Source organism: Hyperolius riggenbachi, chromosome 2 (assembly GCF_040937935.1).
Source record: "Hyperolius riggenbachi isolate aHypRig1 chromosome 2, aHypRig1.pri, whole genome shotgun sequence".
Taxonomy (NCBI): Eukaryota; Metazoa; Chordata; class Amphibia; order Anura; family Hyperoliidae; genus Hyperolius; species Hyperolius riggenbachi.
In genome coordinates, this window is record NC_090647.1 from 431791173 (window position 1) to 431812264 (window position 21092).

General features: G+C 42.5%; 1 protein-coding gene across 2 annotated transcripts in view; it reads right to left on the bottom strand.

Annotated features, from left to right (window-relative positions):
- Nucleotides 1–21092, bottom strand: part of LOC137544540 (granulocyte-macrophage colony-stimulating factor receptor subunit alpha-like) — a 289974-nt gene that overhangs the window by 11124 nt on the left and 257758 nt on the right. For both annotated transcript variants that reach the window (XM_068265636.1, XM_068265635.1), the window contains 2 exons: nucleotides 19435–19531; nucleotides 11442–11526 (listed from right to left, as the gene is read on the bottom strand). In XM_068265636.1, coding sequence (XP_068121737.1) covers nucleotides 11442–11526; nucleotides 19435–19531 — 182 coding nt within the window. The remainder of the gene's footprint in view (nucleotides 1–11441; nucleotides 11527–19434; nucleotides 19532–21092) is intronic.

Here is a 21092-nt window from a genome sequence, read left to right on the forward strand (position 1 = left end):
CAAACGCATTGGCTGCCTCATTCCAGTCTGTCTTGTTGTGGACGCTTGCTGTCACTAAGTAGCGGCTAGCTAGCAAGCGTTCATTCTGTCTACCTGTCCTGATCTCCTCAGTTCTGGTTTATGCGCTCAGCGCTACCTTGCGCTGAGACGTTATCGCAAAAGTATTGTTTGTGGCTGTCGGATCTGCACCGGCTCTGTGCGCCACAATCTCCTTTTGGAGTCAGTCCTCCCCTCCACTATACTAGGGATAGCCTGTTTCCTTGTGCTAGTGTGTGTACCTCCTCCACGTCAGCTCATGCGTTGCATGCTGACTGTGGAGAATACACCACCAAGCCTTACATTATGAAAACCCCATTACCAATCCCCATTGTGGGGGGGATTCCCAGAAAGTATGACACTGTTAATTATGGTTCCTGTTCCTTTAAGAAATTTGAAGAACTTAACTCTGAAACAGAAAATGAGTTTTTCTCTGAATGTGCCAGGTTCCTGGCCAATCCCGATCTCCAAGCGACTCCTGTTTCAACCTGGGCACTCCAACTAAGTTATATTTTGTTTAAAGGGGAATTATTCCAGTGGGCATTTGATGTTCTCAATCATTCCGATTTGAAAGAGAGACCGCTGGAATTTCTAGCGTTTGTGATCCATAACTGGTTGCGCATAGATCCATTGCCTTTTCCTCTTAATGAACTCCTGGCAGCAGGCCAATCAGCTTCTCCTTCAATTGCTTGCAAAAATGTTCAGCAAGCAGAAAGTGTTACTGATAATTTTCCTGCAGCCTTGAATAAATCACCAAAAACAGCAGGGTCTAAGGCAAAACGCAAACGTTCTAAGAAACGTGTCCGATCTGCAGAGTCGTTATCCTTAGCGACTGAGACCTATAATGAGATTCTGCCATTAACAGATAATGAAATGCAATTGTCTTTCAGGGGAGTTAAATGGACTTATGAAACTACTAATGAACTTTCCTCCCTGGCTAGGGAAAATAAAGATTTTTGTTTAAAAGAATTATCTGAGTATGATTATGAGGAGATATTACAGAGTATTGAACAAATCAACTTATTTGTGAAGCAAGGAAAGTTTGCATACACTACAGTACAACACTTGCTACAGGTATTGGAGATTCTTAGGAATATGGAATCTGCCAATCACCTGCTAATTAACCCAATATATGTCCCTGCTACAATCATATCTGCAAACCATGATCTGCCTGTTAAGTATGCTTGGAATCCTCCATTTGAGAAAGGAGAGATGGAAGCTCTGGTCAATGAATGGAAGAATGATTCAAGTTCATTTTGTCAATTTTACAGTGCAAAAAGTGAATTAGTATTGAATGCATGCATTAAGTCTGCCTATAACCTAATAAAAACTGGTGTGTGTGGGTATGACTTTGTGGCTCCATTGATTGATGTGTGGGAACTGATTTTGGATGATTTTTATGTGACTCCGAATTCGCAAATTTGGCGTTCTGACCCGCCTGCTTCAGCACCTTTGGCTGATTCAGCAGGTGATTCGGAGCTCTTTTTGTGTGAAATTGAAGTTCCTGCAATTCCACCCTGTACCATGGATAACTCAGTGTTACTTACCAGTAAAACAGAAGCCACTGATACATTCTTAACCTTGCCCTGCGCAAATTTCTCAGCAGAGAATCCAGAGGTCCTGCAGACTTCCGAGTCCAGCCTAGCCAGTTACTCATGACTCTTTGTTCAGTGAAACAGACACCAGAAAAATCTTGCCTGCCTCTGCAAACACTTCTGCAGAAATTACCTGTGTTAATAAAGTTCAACTCCTGTCTGATCCAGCAGATGCCAATAGATGCACTACATCAGTTTCCGAGTCCCAGCAATCCTGTCTAGAAACCTCAGAACCCCAGCATCTGAATTTTCCAATTTTACAAATGAATGGTGAATCAGATGCGCAAACATTGTGTCTTGATCTTCCTGTTTCTACACCTCGCTCTAGTTTCGTGAATAGCTCAGAGCATCTGCTATGTGAACCTGAAATCGTAGAATTATTACCTTGTTCAGAAAATATTCCAGTAAATTTGCCCTGTATCGTGAATAGCTCAGAGCATCTGCTATGTGAACCTGAAATCGCAGAATTATTACCTTGTTCAGAAAATGTTCCAGTAAATTTGCCCTGTACCATGAATTGTGTAGTAGATCTCTCCAATGAAACTCAGGTCACAGAATCATTATGCTGTCCAGCAGGTGCTTCCATGGTTTTGCCCTGCAATATGGACTGTTCAGTGATCCTGTCCAGTGAAGCTGTGGTCGCAGAGTCTTATGCTTCACCCAGTACTTTGGATACTTCAAACCCTCTAGCAGAGGAGTCTGAGGCACTGCTTACCTCAGTTGGTGTTGCAGTAATATTCACTTGTCTAGCAGCTGTTTTGGAATTACAGTCTGCTCTAATAAAACTTGATGAATTTCTGCCCAGCAAAGCAGAAGCCATTGAAATATTGTCCTCGTCAGCAAGTGTGTTAGATACCTTGCCCTGTACACAGTCTGATTTAACCAATGTTGTTGAGTCCCTCTCCAGTGTTGTAACAGCCGAGGAACTCCAGCCCTGTCCTCTGAATGTTTCAGAAGTCTTGCCCTGTAACATGGATAATTCTGATTCTCTGGTCAAAATAATAGAAATCTCAGAATTTCAGTCCGGTCTGATGAGTGTTCCTGAAACCCAGCCCTGTATCCTGAAAGATTCTGGTTCTCTGGCCGCTGTGGCAGAAGTTCCAGAGTCCCCTTCCTGTCCAGGGAATTCCTCAGTTTTGCCTAGTCCAGTGGGGGCTGCTGCAATACTGACTTGTTCTGCAGCGCCTCATGAGCTCCAATCCAGTGTATTAGATGAGTCTCTGTCCAGTCCAGAGGTAGTTGTGGAGTCCCTATCTGGTTCAGTGCATACATCAGAAGATTTGTCCTGTCTTGTTAGTGCCCCTGAATCTGATTTGTTACTGACTTTGCTGGAATCAGCGACATCTAAGTCTGATCCTGCATTCTCGTGTAAAAGTCCAGTAGTTGCGAAGTATAGTCATGATGATTTTTTTTTGGCCAGTCCTGGTTTTGGTCCTGTCTTGGCTGACCCTGAGGCTCACAGTTCCTTGACATGCCCAGAGGTTTCTCTTGTGCCAGTGTGCCCAGATGTTCTTTGTGTGCCAGAATGCCCAAGTGTGTCTAAGGTGTTAGTGTGCTCTGATGCTTCCTTAGTGGGAACATGTTCTGATGTTGCCAGTCTGCCTGCATGCCCAGAGATGGTTCTGGTCCCTGAAAGCCCTGATCTTGATGTTTGTCCTTGTGGCCCTGACTCGGGAATTGCCCTAGGTTCCATAGGGGTTCTTGATAGTTCTCCATGTGAGCCTAAGGGGCGTTCTGACCTATGGGGATCTCTTTGGAGCTTCAAGGTGTTCTGGGAGGTCTCTGAGAAAACTTGTCCTGGTGCCTTGGACTGGTTCAACAGTGGGTTTTGTGTTGGTAAAGACAGTCCCGGTGGGCATTGCAAAGGCTTTGGCGTTTTTGAACGGTTCCTGGAAGGCGGTGGGTATCGCTCAGGGAGTTTCGGAGGGCTTTCTTCTGGAAATCATGGTTCTGATGGGTGTCACACTGGGGCTTGTAGTACTGATGGGCATGGTTCTGTAGGTTCTGGTTCTGATGGGTCCAGTCTTGTGGGGACTGATTCTGGAATTCGGTCTTGCCGGGCTGTCCCGGTCATCATGAATTATCAGTCAGACGGTTTTGTTGGGAATTTCAGTTTTGAAAAGCGTCTGGAATCCGCTTTTAAGGGCGGGAGTACTGTAATGATCGCTGCTGCAGCAGGTGTTGCTGGAAAAAACAAAAAACCTTACTGCGTGCGCTCCTCAATTAATAGCAATTCCTCTAACTGGCCTGGATCGCTCCTGTACTGAGTGTGTGTATCACTCTGTCAATTAGATATATAAGGTATGGACAGGGCGCTCAACAGTTTAAATACAGCTTAATACACATGGGTACATATAACACTTTTACAACCTAAAATTAACATTCAGCATTGCATCAGCTATTAAAAACAGGCAAAAAGTCCCATATCTTCCTCCAAGCTTTGTCAAAAGGATGACACTTTGCACCTTTCTTGCCACAAGCAGTTATATATACGCTCACCAGAAATATCAGCTGTCCCTCTCAGGATCAGCCCACAACACTTTTGGCCCAGCCAGCAACTCCTCGATATTCAGGATCTCTTTCACCTAGTTGCTCCAATCATAAGAAGAGAGAAACTCCAATAGTGTGATACTGTATAGTAAGGGTATATCACTCCACCAGTGCGCCCTATTCACACAGCGGCACCCAGTGCTCCTCCACCAGAAATCAATAAAGCCTCTCACCGTAATGCCTGGCTGACCCAGCACAGACCAGCAGTAAACACTTTGTTGATGACATCAAACTTTCTCCATGCAGTAATATTGCCCTAGGACTCAAAGAGGGCCAGACATAGTGTAAAACCTTCTTTATTTAAAAAGTTTAAAAGTAGTGCACTTACAAAAAGGTAGATTCAAATGCGCATATCAGAAAATATCCATCGAGCTCGTGTTAGCGTTCCTCGCTCCTTAGGACACGCCCAACTAGTTTCGTCCTATGACTCATGACCCTGATGAGTCATAGGACGAAACTAGTTGGGCGTGGCCTAAGGAGCGAGGAACGCTAACACGAGCTCGATGGATATTTTCTGATATGCGCATTTGAATCTACCTTTTTGTAAGTGCACTACTTTTAAACTTTTTAAATAAAGAAGGTTTTACACTATGTCTGGCCCTCTTTGAGTCCTAGGGCAATATTACTGCATGGAGAAAGTTTGATGTCATCAACAAAGTGTTTACTGCTGGTCTGTGCTGGGTCAGCCAGGCATTACGGTGAGAGGCTTTATTGATTTCTGGTGGAGGAGCACTGGGTGCCGCTGTGTGAATAGGGCGCACTGGTGGAGTGATATACCCTTACTATACAGTATCACACTATTGGAGTTTCTCTCTTCTTATGATTGGAGCAACTAGGTGAAAGAGATCCTGAATATCGAGGAGTTGCTGGCTGGGCCAAAAGTGTTGTGGGCTGATCCTGAGAGGGACAGCTGATATTTCTGGTGAGCGTATATATAACTGCTTGTGGCAAGAAAGGTGCAAAGTGTCATCCTTTTGACAAAGCTTGGAGGAAGATATGGGACTTTTTGCCTGTTTTTAATAGCTGATGCAATGCTGAATGTTAATTTTAGGTTGTAAAAGTGTTATATGTACCCATGTGTATTAAGCTGTATTTAAACCGTTGAGCGCCCTGTCCATACCTTATATATCTAGGTGTTGCTGGAAGTAGTAGTGCTGCAGCTCAGGCAGTTCTGATCTCTTTCCATGCAAACTGCATAGCTTTGTCTGCCTTTCCCTGCTGTCAGCTTGTGACTGATTATCATTCACCTGTGTGGGAATCTGCATGTCTGCTCCCATTGGATGACCTCAGTATAAAGATCTGCTTCCTGCAGGACTCCTCGGGTTTTCATAGCTTCAGTTTAAGCCTGTCTTGCTGTCGCTTCAGCCCCCGATCGTGTTTCTTGTTCTAAAGATACTTTGCTGGTCTTTGCATCATATATTGGTTCATTGCCAATATATATGCATACCAGCACGTTTATTATTTTCCTTGTATTCGTGTTACGTTGATACATCAGTGTCGCTGATGTATACGTACACGAACTGTTTATATCCTGTGTGCAGTTAGTCAGCTTTCCAGCACGTTTTGGTAGGTTGCGCGTACCGTGATCACCCGTGCTGAGGTAGTTACCCTGCTCCTGGTTCTGTTTGTGGATTGCGTTCATCTCTGCGAAGAGATAACGAATCCTTCTGAATCCTGTTCTGTTACCGTTTGTGGATTGCGTTCATCTCTGCAAAGAGATAATGAATCCTTCTGAATCCTGTTCTGTTACCATTTGTGGATTGCGTTCATCTCTGCGAAGAGATAGCGAATCCTTCTGAGTCCTGTTCCCTGTATTGCTCCAGTCTAAGTCAGTGTTCCTGCTTATGTCATATATCGGTTCATTGCCGATATATACATATGTTAGTCAGACGTTACAAATAGTTTTATTGATAGCTGTAATTGTAATACGCTAGGAAAACATACTTATTGTATTTTTGTCTGTGTTACGTTCATCTATCTTGATCCTGCTATTTCCTGACTATCCTGTCCTGTCTTTGTGAGGCACGCCATCGCTGCAAACGCATTGGCTGCCTCATTCCAGTCTGTCTTGTTGTGGACGCTTGCTGTCACTAAGTAGCGGCTAGCTAGCAAGCGTTCATTCTGTCTACCTGTCCTGATCTCCTCAGTTCTGGTTTATGCGCTCAGCGCTACCTTGCGCTGAGACGTTATCGCAAAAGTATTGTTTGTGGCTGTCGGATCTGCACCGGCTCTGTGCGCCACAATCTCCTTTTGGAGTCAGTCCTCCCCTCCACTATACTAGGGATAGCCTGTTTCCTTGTGCTAGTGTGTGTACCTCCTCCACGTCAGCTCATGCGTTGCATGCTGACTGTGGAGAATACACCACCAAGCCTTACAACTGGTCTTTAATCTGTGACTCTGATTGACAGTCACCACAGCAGTAGTAAAAGTCAGTCCTTTGAACAAAAAAGTCTCAGTTCTTTGAACAAAAAATTCTTAGCTAGCTTAACTAATGTTCTCAGCATCAACACTATCTGACTAGTTAGATCCAATTCCATTGTCAAATTGTTACTGAGAGGTGAAGTGTGTCAACTTTTGTAGTGCCTAACTCTCGTTGTGGTCAAATACCAGGTGATTAAGTACTCTTTTAGGACAGCTGACACCCATAAGATGACTGGCAGATTCCCAAGATGTCCATGCTCCTCCTTGACTGTTGATTGGTGGACCAGGATGATTGAGCTTATGTCAGAGTCTATAAGTATGTCTTTACTTGTCCCTCGGAAGACCTTACTCTATTCCCTACCACAATCATAGACTGGTGAAGTGTGTGTGTGTGGGGGGGTGGGGTGGGGTGGGGAATTAGCTGTATATTTTGGGAATGTGAGAGAAAGCGGGAGAGCTTGGAGAAAGCCCACTCAACCCAGAAAGAGCACACAGACTCTGTGCAGATAGTGTCCTGGGTCAGATTTCAACTTTTAGCTGTGTCACCTAAAGTACTCCTATATATAGTTTATTTTCTCCTCTTCTCTCCAAATAATGCACATGTCATTAATAGACTTGGTTCTTTCAGAAGTGTACATTTAGATTCACTTTGCAAAATAATGCCCTCCTCTGAGGTTTCATCCAAGATACTTTAAGACTCTTTACTGCACTTCCTTGAGGGGGTCAACTACTAGAAATCAATATATTTTTTGGTCTTCAAACTTTTTAATTATATAACATAAATAACACCACTCAGTTTCTGCACATTTTTTTTTTACATAGGCACCAGGGTTGTCATGAAGGATCTACATTTTGGGAGTATAAAGGGACCCACAAAAATGAAGAGATGGTTTAAGAGGCTGGGAACTTGGTAGAAAAGGAATGTGGTTGATCTTCATACTTGGAATGTTGACTGGAGAAACATATCAATTGTTTTATCAATGATGATTTGGTTAAATGGAATGACATTTGTAGTGATCCTGCTGAGAGAGTATATCAGAAGTGGAAAAAGAGAGACTGGAACTGTCAAGGGTCCTGGTGAGTATGGGTCGGCTGATCCTGAGGAAGAACCTTTCCATTTGTGGGGGGGGGGGGGGAGATAGGGAAGAGCACCTTTATTGTTGTTGGGTTGAAGGAGTGTGCCTTTCTTGACCTCTTGCCTGTATTGGTTAGGTGAACACTTAGGGCTGTTTCAGACAGACTTCTGTGAGACAGCTGGCAGCGGCTTGTTCAGCACATGCTACATGCTCTTCTGCTACAGAGCTGAAAGCTTTTGTCATTCATTACCGGCCTTTCATTGTCACTTTGCATTTTGAGCGCCCAAGGGGACGCGGAACTGCTTGAGCCCAGCAACCCTCTTAGATATAGCATCCAAGTCAAGATCATGGGATCTACTGCAGCGTTTTACGCAAACTACGTAAAAAGCTATCGCCATCATTAAAAACTGCTTTCATGTCTTCAAAGAGAATCTGTTCTAATTTGTGCAAAAAAACCCATACCAATCGAGTCACTGTGATCTTCTGGATCCCTCTTTGCCATTTCTGCCGCTCCCCGCCGCGATCCTGGTTTTTCAACCACTTCACCACTGAGGGGTTTTACCCCTTGAACACCAGAGCAATTTTCACCTTTCAGCGCTCCTTCCATTCATTCGTCTATAACTTTATTATTACTTATCGCAATGAAATGAACTATATCTTGTTTTTTTCGCCACCAATTAGGCTTTCTTTAGGTGGGACATTATGCCAAGAATTATTTTATTCTAAATGTGTTTTAATGGGAAAATAGGAAAAAATGTGGGAAAAAATGATTATTTTTCAGTTTTCGGACATTATAGTTTTTAAATAATGCATGCTACTGTAATTAAAACCCATGAAATGTATTTTCCCATTTGTCCCGGTTATAAAACCGTTTAAATTATGTCCCTATCACAATGTTTGGTGACAATATTTTATTTGGAAATAAAGGTGCATTTTTTCAGTTTTGCATCCATCCCTAATTACAAGCCCGCAGTTTATAAAGTAACAGTGTTATACTCTCTTGACATAAATATTTCAAAAGTTCAGTCCCTAAGGTAACTATTTATGTTTTTTTTTTATTGTATTTTTTTTTAATTACAAAAAAAATAATAATTGAGGAGTGTGGGAGGTAATGGGTTTAATTTATTGTGTAAATGTAATGTGTTTGTATATGTAAAATGCTTTAGGGTGTAGTTTTACTATTTGGCCACAAGATGGCCACAGTGTGTTTGTTTACATGCGACCTGTAAGCGTCCGGAAGGACGCTTACAGGAAGCAGTAGGAGGCTGGGAAAATCACAATGATCGCGCTGTTTCTAATAGAAGCAGCGGATCATTGATCTCCGGGCGAGCAGGCGGCACCATGCACGAGCAGCGGGAGCGCGCGCACGAGCGGCGGGAGCGCGGACAGCGGCGGTAGCGCAGAAGGTACGGATTTCTCCGTCCCTGTTTTTTTAGGGGCGAAAAAAGGGACGGAGAAATTCGTACCGCGGGGGTTTAAGTGGTTAATCACCAGGTTTAGGCAGTGTTTACAAACAAAAAACATGGCTGCAAACCAGGAAGTGATCTATATATATATATATATTTATATATATATATATATATATATATATATATATATATATATATATATATATATATATATATAGTGTGATGCAACAGTTTGGGCAACCTTGATAATCATCGGTAGTTATGGTAAAAAATGTCAGTTAAATATATATTATAGGAGACACACACAGTGATATCTGAGAAGTGAAATGAAGTTTATTGGATTTACAGAAAGTGTGCAATAATGTTTTAAACAAAATTACACAGGTGTATATATTTAGGCACTACAAAAAAGAAATGAAACAATATTTTGTAGATCCTCCTTTTGCAAAAATGACAGCCTCTACACGCTTCCTGTAGGTTCCAATGAGTGTCTGGATTCTGCTTGAAGGCATTTTGGACCATTCCTCTTTACAAAACATCTCTAGTTCATTCAGGTCTCTTTAACTCACACCACAGATTTTCAATTATATTCAGGTCTGGGGACTGAGAGGGCCATTGCAGAACGTTGTACTTGTTCCTCTGCATGAATGCCTTAGTGGATTTTGAGCAGTGTTTAGGGTCGTTGTCTTGTTGAACGATCCAGCCCCGACGCAGCTTCAGCTTTGTCACTGATTCCTGGACATTGGTCTCCAGAATCTGCTGATACTGAGTGTAATCCATGCGTCCCTCAACTTTGACAAGATTCCCAGTCCCTGCACTGGCCACACAGCCCCACAGCATGATGGAACCACCACCATATTTTACTGTAAGTAGCAGGTGTCTTTCTTGGAATGCTGTGTTGTTTTTCCTCCACGCATAACACCCTTTGTTATGCCCAAATAACTCAATTTTAGTTTCATCAGTCCACAGCACCTTATTCCAAAATGAAGCTGGCTTGTCCAAATGTGCTTTAGCATACCTCAAGCGGCTCTGTTTGTGCTGCAGGCGGAGAAAAGGCTTCCTCTGCATCACTCTTGCATACAGCATCTCCTTGTGTAAAGTGTGCCGAATGGTTGAACGATGCACAGTTACTCCATCTGCAGCAAGATGATGTTGTAGGTCTTTGGTGCTGGTCTGTGGGTTGACTGACTGTTCTCACCATTTGTTGCTTCTGTTTATCCAAGATTGTTTGTGGTCTACCACTTCGAGCCTTAACTTGAACTGAGCCTGTGGTCTTCCATTTCCTCAATATGTTACTAACTGTGGAAACAGACAGCTGAAAACTCTGAGACAGCTTCCTGTATCCTTCCCCTAAACCATGATGGTGAACAATCATTGTCTTCAGGTCATTTGAGGGTTATTTTGAGACCCCCCATGTTGCTACTCTTCAGAGTAAATTAAAAGATGAGGGAAACTTACAATTGACCCCCTTAAATACTCTCATTATTGGATTCATCTGTGTATGTAGGTTAGGGGTCACTGAGCTTATTAAGCCAATTTGAGTTCCAATAATTAGTTCTAAATGTTTTGGAATCAATACAAGCACAATACAAGCACAACAGTGCCCAAATTTATGCACCTGCCTAATTTTATTTAAACAATTATTGCATACTTTCTGTAAATCCAATAAACTTCTTTTCACTTTCTCAAATATCCCTGTGTGTGTCTCCTATATGATATATTTAACTGACATTTTATATCGTAACAACCAACGATTTATACAGGAAAATCATGCCAATTAACAAGGTTGCCCAAACTTTCGCATCCCACTGTACATATATATAATCATGTTACATTACACTACAAGTCTTTATTACATAATGAATTGTCTGCACTCCAGTCTGGGATTCTCACAGTTTCTCAGCATGTGACAAGAACTTCCTCCCCCCTCAGCCTCACGAATGGCATCACAGACAAGCTGAAACTCAGAGCAGAGACCTTGTCTGTGAGTAATTAACAAAGCACACAGGCGTGAGCCTGCAGGGAGCGTGCATAACTTGTATTCATTACAACAGAGGCAACCCATTCCTCGCTGGGTGGACAAAGCTTGACAAAGAAAAGAAGATTAGATATACAGAGACAGTGCAACTAGAAAAGGCTGCAGTAATCCAGACCACATTAGAACAGGTATAGGAACTTATAGGATAGAAGAAATAAGGCTGAACATTTTGTTACAGAGTCTCTTTAAAAGAAGTGTTGCTGTATCCCTTCGAAGCAACGCCGGCCACCAAAACCGTACCGTTTACTGCATATCTGAACCAGCCCTAAATTGTTTCCACTGCTTTAAAGGAAATAAATAAAACACAGATCCATACCAGTATCCCCGCCTCCTCAGCTTGATCAAAGAATTTCATTGCAGGTTGTGGTACCTTAGGAAATAGCCTTTTCCATATCTGAAACCTTTAGAAAAAAAAAACAAAAAACATAAACAGTTGCAGTATTTGTATTTTTAAACCTTTCTTTTAGCGGAGCAGTGCTTTTCAGCGCTGCTAGATTTGGGCGCAGCCGGCTCCTCCATAGACTACAATAGGAATCATTCCTATTGCAGCGCTCAGTGAGTAACGTCGGCTCCGTCTGAAGACGGAGCCGACAGTGGTGTAGCTAGGGAGCTATGGGCCCCGATGCAAGTTTTACAATGGGGCCCCCCAAGCACTCTATACATAACAATTGATACGGCGCACCAAAACCTGCCAATGGCAACTACAGTGTCAGAGGTGCAAGAAGGGGATGGGGAACAGCTTGGTAATGATCACCACTATTCAAAGTATCTATAGAAGTGATTATTATGAGCACAAGACCAATAGAGAGCTAATACTGTAGTTGAGGGAAGGCTCCTTGGGGCCCCTCTGGCCCAAGGGCCCTGATGCGGTCGCTACCTCTGCAACCCCTATTGCTACGCCCCTGGGAGCCGAGGTTGCTTAAAAACATAATAATTTGGCCTCCAGCATTTGCTGGAAGCCGAATAATTTCATTCCCCCACTATCCATGGCGGCCTGGAGGGGGAATAGTAATTAAATCGGCCCGGACTTGTGCAGAAGCAGGATCAGCCATATACCGGCTGTATCCTGCGCCCAAGTCTACCGGCGCCGATTTCAAATGTACTCTTCTTTTAGTGTTCTTATTCCCTACAGTCACAGTAATGAATTTTGTCCAACACCTTCATTTACTAAAACTTTTCTTTATTCGTGCAAAAAGACACTCCACACTTTAGGATTAAAATGAAGTTCTACATGCCAATATCCCTATGGAACCATATACTTCCTCTGAGCCATAAGCCCTCAGACATGACTGGAATACAGACCCGTTTAAACCCACAGACTTTCCAGGCGCTGTCCTGGAGTGCAGTGCTGGGAAAAGGTGCACTAAATTACCTTCAGTCCAGGGGAAAAAATATTTCCTCTGTCCTGCGAGACAGTGGCAAGGGCCCATTCACACTGGGGTGATTGGCATTAACTGCAAATTGCTTAGGTTTAGGGGCCTGGTGGATGCTAGCCCCCATCAAATCATATTAGAAAAAAGCCGGTGATAATTAGCAGTGGTCAAAAACTGTTATCTTGCTTAGGTCCCCATTTCTTAATACTTTCTCTGGTGAAAGCACCCAGTTTTATCACAGAAGCTAATGTAATTGAGAGAGAAAAAGCATAATAGAGGAAAAACACATTTAAAGAGAAACTCCAACCTAGAATTGAACTTTATCCCAATCAGTAGCTGATACCCCCTTTTACATGAGAAATATAATGCTTTTCACAAACAGACCATCAGGGGGCGCTGTATGACTGATTTTGTGATGAAACCCCTCCCACAAGAAACTCTGGTACCGCGGTACTTTTGGCAGTTTGTTACAATGTAACAAGGTTCACAGACAGGAAATAGCTGTTTACAGCTGTCTCTAACAGCCAAAACAGCTAGGAGCAGCTACATAACCGGCCCACAGTAAAAATGTCACCATGTAATAAATGTCAGAATGTAAATCGGGGAGAGGAAAGATTTTACAATGAGCAAATACTGACTAAATCATTTATACATAATTATTGTAAAAATGAAGCACTTTTTTTTACTACATTATTTTCACTGGAGTTCCTCATTAAGTGTGCACTGACTATAATACTATAGTGCTATTCATTCACTGTGCCTCTGTTCCGTTCATATGTATCATATGTATCTGCTCATTCATGCAATTCTGACGTTACACTGATGTACAGATGTGAACATACTAGTGCAAGGGATGCTGTGGGAAAGGCCTTTAAGAGAAATTGTTTGGTAAATTGTAGTTACCGGTAGGCAAATTTGGGTATTATGAGTTAGGATTAAAAAAAAATTGAGTTATCTGAATAAATTGAGTTATCTGAATTTGGGCTAAGAGACTGGTGCTCACACCATGCACTTTCCCATCAGATAGACGGGTCACACCAGTTATTTCCGACAGGTCAGGTCTAATACCCAACCAATTATTCTGATCAATCTTGAAGTGATCGGAAAAATGATTGGAAACCAGATCAGAAACAATCGATTCAACCCCTCTATCTGATGGGAAATTGCATGGTGTGTACCAGGCATAATGCTAGGTACACACTACGAGATTTTCTGACAGATTGATTATTTCCAACATGTCCGATCTGATTTCCGATCGATTTCTGATAAAGGTGAACGGAAATCGATAAGACATGTTGGAAATAATCGATCTGACAGTAAGTCTGCCAGAAAATCTCATAGTGTGTACCTAGCATAAGAGGAATTATGCTTTTATGCAGAAGAATTTGTTGACCAGAAAGATAAGTCCAGTAACCAAAACACATCATAACTAGCACACTAACACATCATAACTAGCACACTAACACATCATAACTAGCACACTAACACATCATAACTAGCACACTAACAAACAGCACATTTTTAAGCTTTAACATTTAATCACAAAAAAGTAGCTGAATAAGTAAAAAAATGTTGTGGAAAATTATTGAAAATGTGAAATTCAATGTTCACTTCCCTTTAACACATTTCGATGCCAAGCCCAGGGAAAAATCATGAATGATGCAACTATAAATATTATACATGCAGACAATTAAAATCTTCTCTTACATTTATATTTTTAAATTGCACTTCATACTTCTTTCTTTTTAGTTTGCATGAAAAGTAGCGAACCTCTACTTCCTGCTTTTAGCTAGCAGTGATTTCCTTCTGCTATTGGCTTAAAGGGGTTTTTCCAATTTTCAGTCTGAGAGTGGAACTCCATTAAAGGGAACCTGAAGCGAGAGTAATATGGAGGCTGCCATATTTATTTCCTTTTAAACAATACCAGATGCCTGGCATTCCTGCTGACCATTCCTGCATCAGTGTCTTAATCACACACCGGAAACAGTCATGCAGCTAATCTTGTCAGATTTTTGTCAGATCTGATCCGCATGCTTGTTCAGGGTCTATGGCAGTGGTGTAACTAGAAATCACTGGAGCCCCCTGCAAAACTTTGGATGCCACCCCCCCCCCCTCCCTTCTGCACAGGTAAACTGAGAACCAATGTTATTCAATTGGCTAGTGCACACTTGAATGTGTTTTTCCCATGCAGATAAAAACAGACAGCAGTGAAGCACTGCACAGGTTTTCTCTATCAATTACATTAACTTCTGGGATACAATGTGCATGTTTTTACATATACAGACGCACATAGGGCTTGATTCACTAAACCGTGATAACTCAAATATCACACCTTATCAAAGATATCACACCTTATCAAAGTTAACACACCTTATCAGAGTAGCACAGCGAGCGCTACGAACTTATGCCTGCTAATTGGCAATGACACTCGTCCTGCCCTGAGCCCCTGCGTGTTTGTAGAGCTTGCTATGCTACTCTGATAAGGCATGTTAACTTTGATAAGGTGTGATATCTTTGATAAGGTGTGATATTTGAGTTATCACGGTTTAGTGAATCAAGCCCATAGTGCGCAGAAAATGCATACAGAAAACTGACAGATGAGAGTGCTCCCAGTCTCATCTTATTACACTCACTCTGTCCATCTCTGATGGAGCAGAACTGTCTTTACAGACTACTGAATAGGGACTGTCTACAAATCTTTGTCTAAAAAACTTTGTAGTGGCTAAGCAGATGTAGTCATTAGAACAATTGGGCAGAGTGCAGAAAGCTTTCTCTCTCTGTTCCCAGACTCCTCAAGCACTACAGTACACAGAACTTGGGGAGCAGTAGAAAGGCTGGGGGGAAGATCAGTGCTGTACACAAGACCCTGCTTAAAGGAATACTTAAGTCAGCTAAAAAAAATGACTTTTACTCACCTGGGGCTCTCCTCAGCCCCCTGCAGCTGAATGGTGCCCTCGCCATGTCCCTCCGATGCGCCTGGACTCGCCGGCGGCCACTTCCGGTTCGGTCGTCACCGGCCGACAGGCTGGGAATGCGGCTTATTAGCCGCGTTCACGGCCGCAATAGCGCCCTCTATAATGCTATTGCGGCCAGGAACTCGGCTAATAAGCCGCAATCCAAGCCTGTCGGCTGGTGATGGCCGAACCGGAAGTGGCCGCCGGCGAGTCCAGGCGCATCGGAGGGACACGGCGAGGGCACCGTTCAGCTGCAGGGGGCTGAGGAGAGCCCCGGGTGAGTAAAAGTCATTTTTTTAGCTGACTTAAGTATTCCTTTAAAACTGAATAGGGACTGTCTACAAATCTTTGTCTGCAAAATTTTTTAGGATTCCTTATCCAGTGGCTGAGCAGATGCAGTCTTTAAAACAATTGTGTAGAGAGCAGACATTTTTCTTCTCCCCGTGTCCCCAGTTGTCAGTCTCTCAGGACAGGGAAAAGAAAGTTCTCCCCCTGCGGCTGCATCCCTTGCAGGGTCGATTGTTATGCCCCTGGTCTATGGCTAAAAGTATTAGCGGCATAGCATCAGCAGGACAGCCAGTCCATTTGTATAGTTTAAAAGGAAATGAATATGGCAGCCTTCATATCCCTCTTACTTCAGGTTTCCCTAAAGGGGTGGTAGCCAATATGACCAAAAGGAGAAATTCCTGCTCAGAAACTCCCAGCAACCAGATGTATGCAAGTTTACATGCACAGTTTAAAAAAATCAGCAGTACTTGATGTGAGGCTAAGCTCACAGTGGTACGTTGCGTTTCGGCATAATGGCTTGGCACAATGCAATGCACCACCTATAGCGACGTTCACAGTGCAACGAGTGTGTTGGGGCATAACAGCATGAGGCATCCTGATGCACTGTATGCAATTTTTGGGTTCATACTGAAAATTGTCTTCGATACATAAAGGGGTTTGATACTTATTGTTTTACCTCCAAGAAGTGTGTGTTAATGTGCTACTAGTGTTTGTCATCTGTCCTCTACTGGCCATATCTGAAGGCATGCAGACCAGCAGGTGGAGGGTAAGAAAGTGTTATGTTTAGTAATTACTGACGTGAATAAACTGGAACTAGGTTTATTTACAAGTCACATGCTTCGCTTTTTATCCAGTACACACAGACTGACAGGCGGGAACAGGGATGAACATGTCTAGAACAGCATCGGTAGATGCAATCATGCAGTACACCACCAGTATATCACACTGTCATCTACAGGCACCACAGGAAGGAGGAAGTTGCACATCAGCAACATCTTGAGCCACCAATCAGTGATCAAGCAAAGGCTATGCAAGTCCTCTGTGATGGCACATTTTGTCCCACTGTTTTCTAGCAATGCTTTTTTGGCACCATTAAACCAGGTCCATCATATTACTAGGGGCCTCTGTAAATATCAGGACCACATTCCAGACCCCAGATTTAACATCCCTTTTGGAGATGTACATGAGGATGGGAACCAATGTAAACCTGCGGTATTACCACAGTAGTGTCCTTGTGGTAGAAGCCAATCACTACCATAGGGACACCATCTCGGTTCTTATGGTCCTATCATGGTAGTGTCTTCCTTGTAGTAATAGTCCTGCAAAAACTACCTCAGGGATGCCATTGTGATAACATTGTGTTCACCATCCCTCTGTATACCTGAAAAAATGGGGCATTTTCGCACACCTCTAAAAATGAATGCAAACAGCAAGTCGTCCCACATAAACTTCTATTATTGAAATGTTATCCCAGTCATTGGAATTCACCAGGGCCAGTTGTGTAGCTGTAGAGCCAGAGATCTGAGTGCAAACATTGTATTGCTCATTCCCTTTCAGCACTAAATCTCACTAATATTATAAATGTGAAAGTTTGGATGTTTTTTTACTCAATCACACAACAATGGCTGAACGGATTTGAATGAAATTTAGCACACACATAGTACATTACCTGCAATAACATATAGGATATTTGTTATCCCCATAACCAAAAAGTGGGCGGAGACAAATACATATTTCACTGGGAAAATGTAATCTGCAGCCATTCTTACACTGTTAATGGTAGAGTTCTCAAACTTTGCACAGTTAATTACTGGGTAACTGGGATTAATATTCATAATATAATAAGTGGGTGGAACTTACAAAAGTCAATCAAAATTCACCAATTGATTTTCAAGGGGAATATTTAATTGCTGCCATTCTTGCACTGTTAATGGCACAAGCCTCAAACCTGGTACAGTTGGTCATTGGGTGACTAGGGTTCAAATTCAGAAAAGGGAGTGGAGCCACCACCAATCAAATTTGTTTCATTTCAATGCAAATTATTGATGCCAGAGACCGCAAAGCTCACAAAGTAGGTCATAGAGTAATTAAGTAATTGTGTGCTAGGGTTAGAAAAAGTGGGCAGAGCCAACACCAGCCAAATACATACCCGGGCAACTCCGGGTCATCAGCTAGTACATAATATTTACATGATAGTGGGTTCCAAAAACCTGCTTTGGAAGGACAACCATGGTGTGAGAGAGGTATAATCAGGGGAGGAGAACAGGTGGCTAATGACTAGCACTACTCAAAAATCTCAAATAAAGGTTATCATTATACCTATAGCACAAAGGAAGAGCGTATACAATGGCTGAATGGTCCAAAGGTTCAAGATTGGTCGTAAGCTCAGCATCTCCTATTACTCTGCCATGGTCCAAATCTGTGAACAAGTCAAGTGATTTCCCTTCTGGAAAAGGATAAGCTAGTTTGGGATTTCAAGTGGGTTGCAAAAGTATTCGGTCCCCCTTGAAGTTTTCCACATTTTGTCATATTACTGCCACAAACATGAATCCATTTTATTGGAATTCCACATGAAAGACCAACACAAAGTGGTGTACATATAAGAAGTGGAACGAAAATCATACATGATTCCAAACATTTTTTACAAAAAAATGACTGTAAAGTGGTGTGTGCATAATTATTCGGCCCCCTTTGATCTGAGTGCAGTCAGTTGCCTATAGACATTGCCTGATGAGTGCTAATGACTAAATAGAGTGCACCTGTGTGTAAGAAGTCCCGTTTGCAGTTTGCCACAAGCCATGTGGGGGACACAGCAACCATGTGGAAGAAGGTGCTCTGGTCAGATGAGACCAAAATGGAACTTTTTGGCCAAAATGCAAAACGCTATGTGTGGCGGAAAACTAACACTGCACATCACTCTGAACACACCATCCTCACTGTCAAATATGGTGGTGGCAGCATCATGCTCGGGGGATGCATCTCTTCAGCAGGGACAGGGAAGCTGGTCAGAGTTGATGGGAAGATGGATGGAGTCAAATACAGGGCAAACTTGGAAAAAAACTTGGAGACTGCAAAAGACTTGAGACTGGGGCGGAGGTTTATCTTCCAGCAGGACTATGACCCTAAACATAAAGCCTGGGCAACAATGGAATAGTTTAAAACAAAACATATCTATGTGTTAGAATGGCCCAGTCAAAGTCCAGATCTAAATCCAATCGAGAATCTGTGGCAAGATCTGAAAACTGCTGTTCACAAACGTTGTCCATCTAATCTGACTGAGCTGGTGCTGTTTTGCAAAGAAGAATGGGTAAGGATTTCAGTCTCTAGATGTGCAAAGCTGGTAGAGACATACCCTAAAAAACTGGCAGCTGTAATTGCAGCAAAAGGTGGTTCTACAAAGTATTGACTCAGGGGGCCGAATAAATACGCACACCCCACTTTGCAGTTATTTATTTGTAAAAAATGTTTGGAATGATGTATGAATTTTGATCCACTTCTCACAGATACACCACTTTGTATTGGTCTTTCACGTGGAATTCCAATAAAATTGATGCATGTTTGTGGCAGTAATGTGACAAAATGTGGAAAACTTCAAGGGGGCCGAATACATTTGCAACCCACTGTAATTACAAGTTCTAATAATAGCTGAATTTCCACCTGGATAACAAATTTGATGAACATATCAGGAATTTACCTGTGACACAGGAATATGGCGACAAGTAGACCAACAGCTGTAACCAAACCTAGCACAATAAGAAGGTGGTTTTGAGTAAAACCTGTGGAGTCTGGCACTGTGGAATGTAAAGCCAAAAGAAGGAAAATTAATTAATTTCTTTATAGTAAAAATTAACTGACAGAAAGTAACTCAATTAAAAATATGGTAGTGAATGCCGGGCTAAGCAAACACAAACTGCTATGTTAGGCCCCTTTCACACATGGTGCATTGCATCACATCACAGTAAACTCCCTCGCCGCTCCCCCATCACCGAGGCCATTAGTCTCTATGAGACTGGCCGTGTGGCAGAAGTGGTTCCGATGATACAGAGGTGACGTAGACTCTGCTGTGAATTGCCAGGTGGTACCGCATGGAAGGCATTTGCCTCGGAGACAATAGCACTGCAATAATCTATTTATATTGTTGTGGTGGCAGTGTGGCAAGCATGTGCTGATCAGCTGAAAAACAGTGACATACTTCCTGTCCAGCAGGAAGCACATTACTGTTTGGGGGCGGAGGTATGCATATTACCCGGTTGGCACACTCTGCAGTGGGGTAATGTGCAAGGGGAAATGGTGCGAAGATTGTCTTGCCCCAGGATCTCCTGCCTCAGGACAACTGCACCACACCAAGGGCTTGATTCACTAAACCGTGATAACTCAAATATCACACCTTATCAAAGATATCACACCTTATCAAGTTAACACGTATCAGAGTAGCATGGTGAGCGCTGCAAACTTATGCGTGCTAATTGGCAATGGCACTGTCCTGCCCTGAGCCCTTGGGGATTCGTAGCGCTCACTATGCTACTCTGATAAGGCGTGTTAACATTGATAAGGTGTGATATCCAGTGGCGTAGCTAAGGAGCTGTGGGCCCCGGTGCAAGTTTTACATGGGGCCCCCCAAGCACTCTATACATAGCAATTGATACGGCGTACCAAAACCTGCCAAGAACAACCACAGTGTTGGAGGGGCAAGAAGGGAATGGGGAACAGTGTATTAATGATTACAAGTATTTAGAGCATCTATAGAAGTGATTATTACCAGCACAGGACCAATAGAGAGCTAATATTGTGCTTGAAGGAGAGCCCAATGGGGCCCCCCCTATTGCTACGCCCCTGGTGATATCTTTGATAAGGTGTGATATTTGAGTTATCACGGTTTAATGAATTAAGCCCCATATGTGAAATTAGCTTTAAAAGGATGCATATGGACATTAATCACATTCATATACTTTACACCAAGTACAATTTAGTCATTGTAAAACAGAATGTATTTACAGATATTCAGCTTTGCATAATCAAAACCTGACTACCATAATGCATTACTTCCGCTCAGTGAGTAAATATGCATATTATTTCTGTTTGTCTCTGAAACACTACAGTAGATTTAAAGAGTATATCCAGTAGGGTTGATCAACAAAATGCTAATATTTCAGAGTTTATGCACATTTATGTAAATTTGTATGCAATTGTATGCAGCTTGAAAATGGACCAATCAAGTCCCACCCAGGTTTAAATTGATTGGTCCATTTTCAAGCTGCAAATATTTGCATAACATTTTACATATACTTGCATAAACTCTGAAATATTTGCATTTCATTGATCATCCCTAATATCCAGCTGGTTTATAGCCTG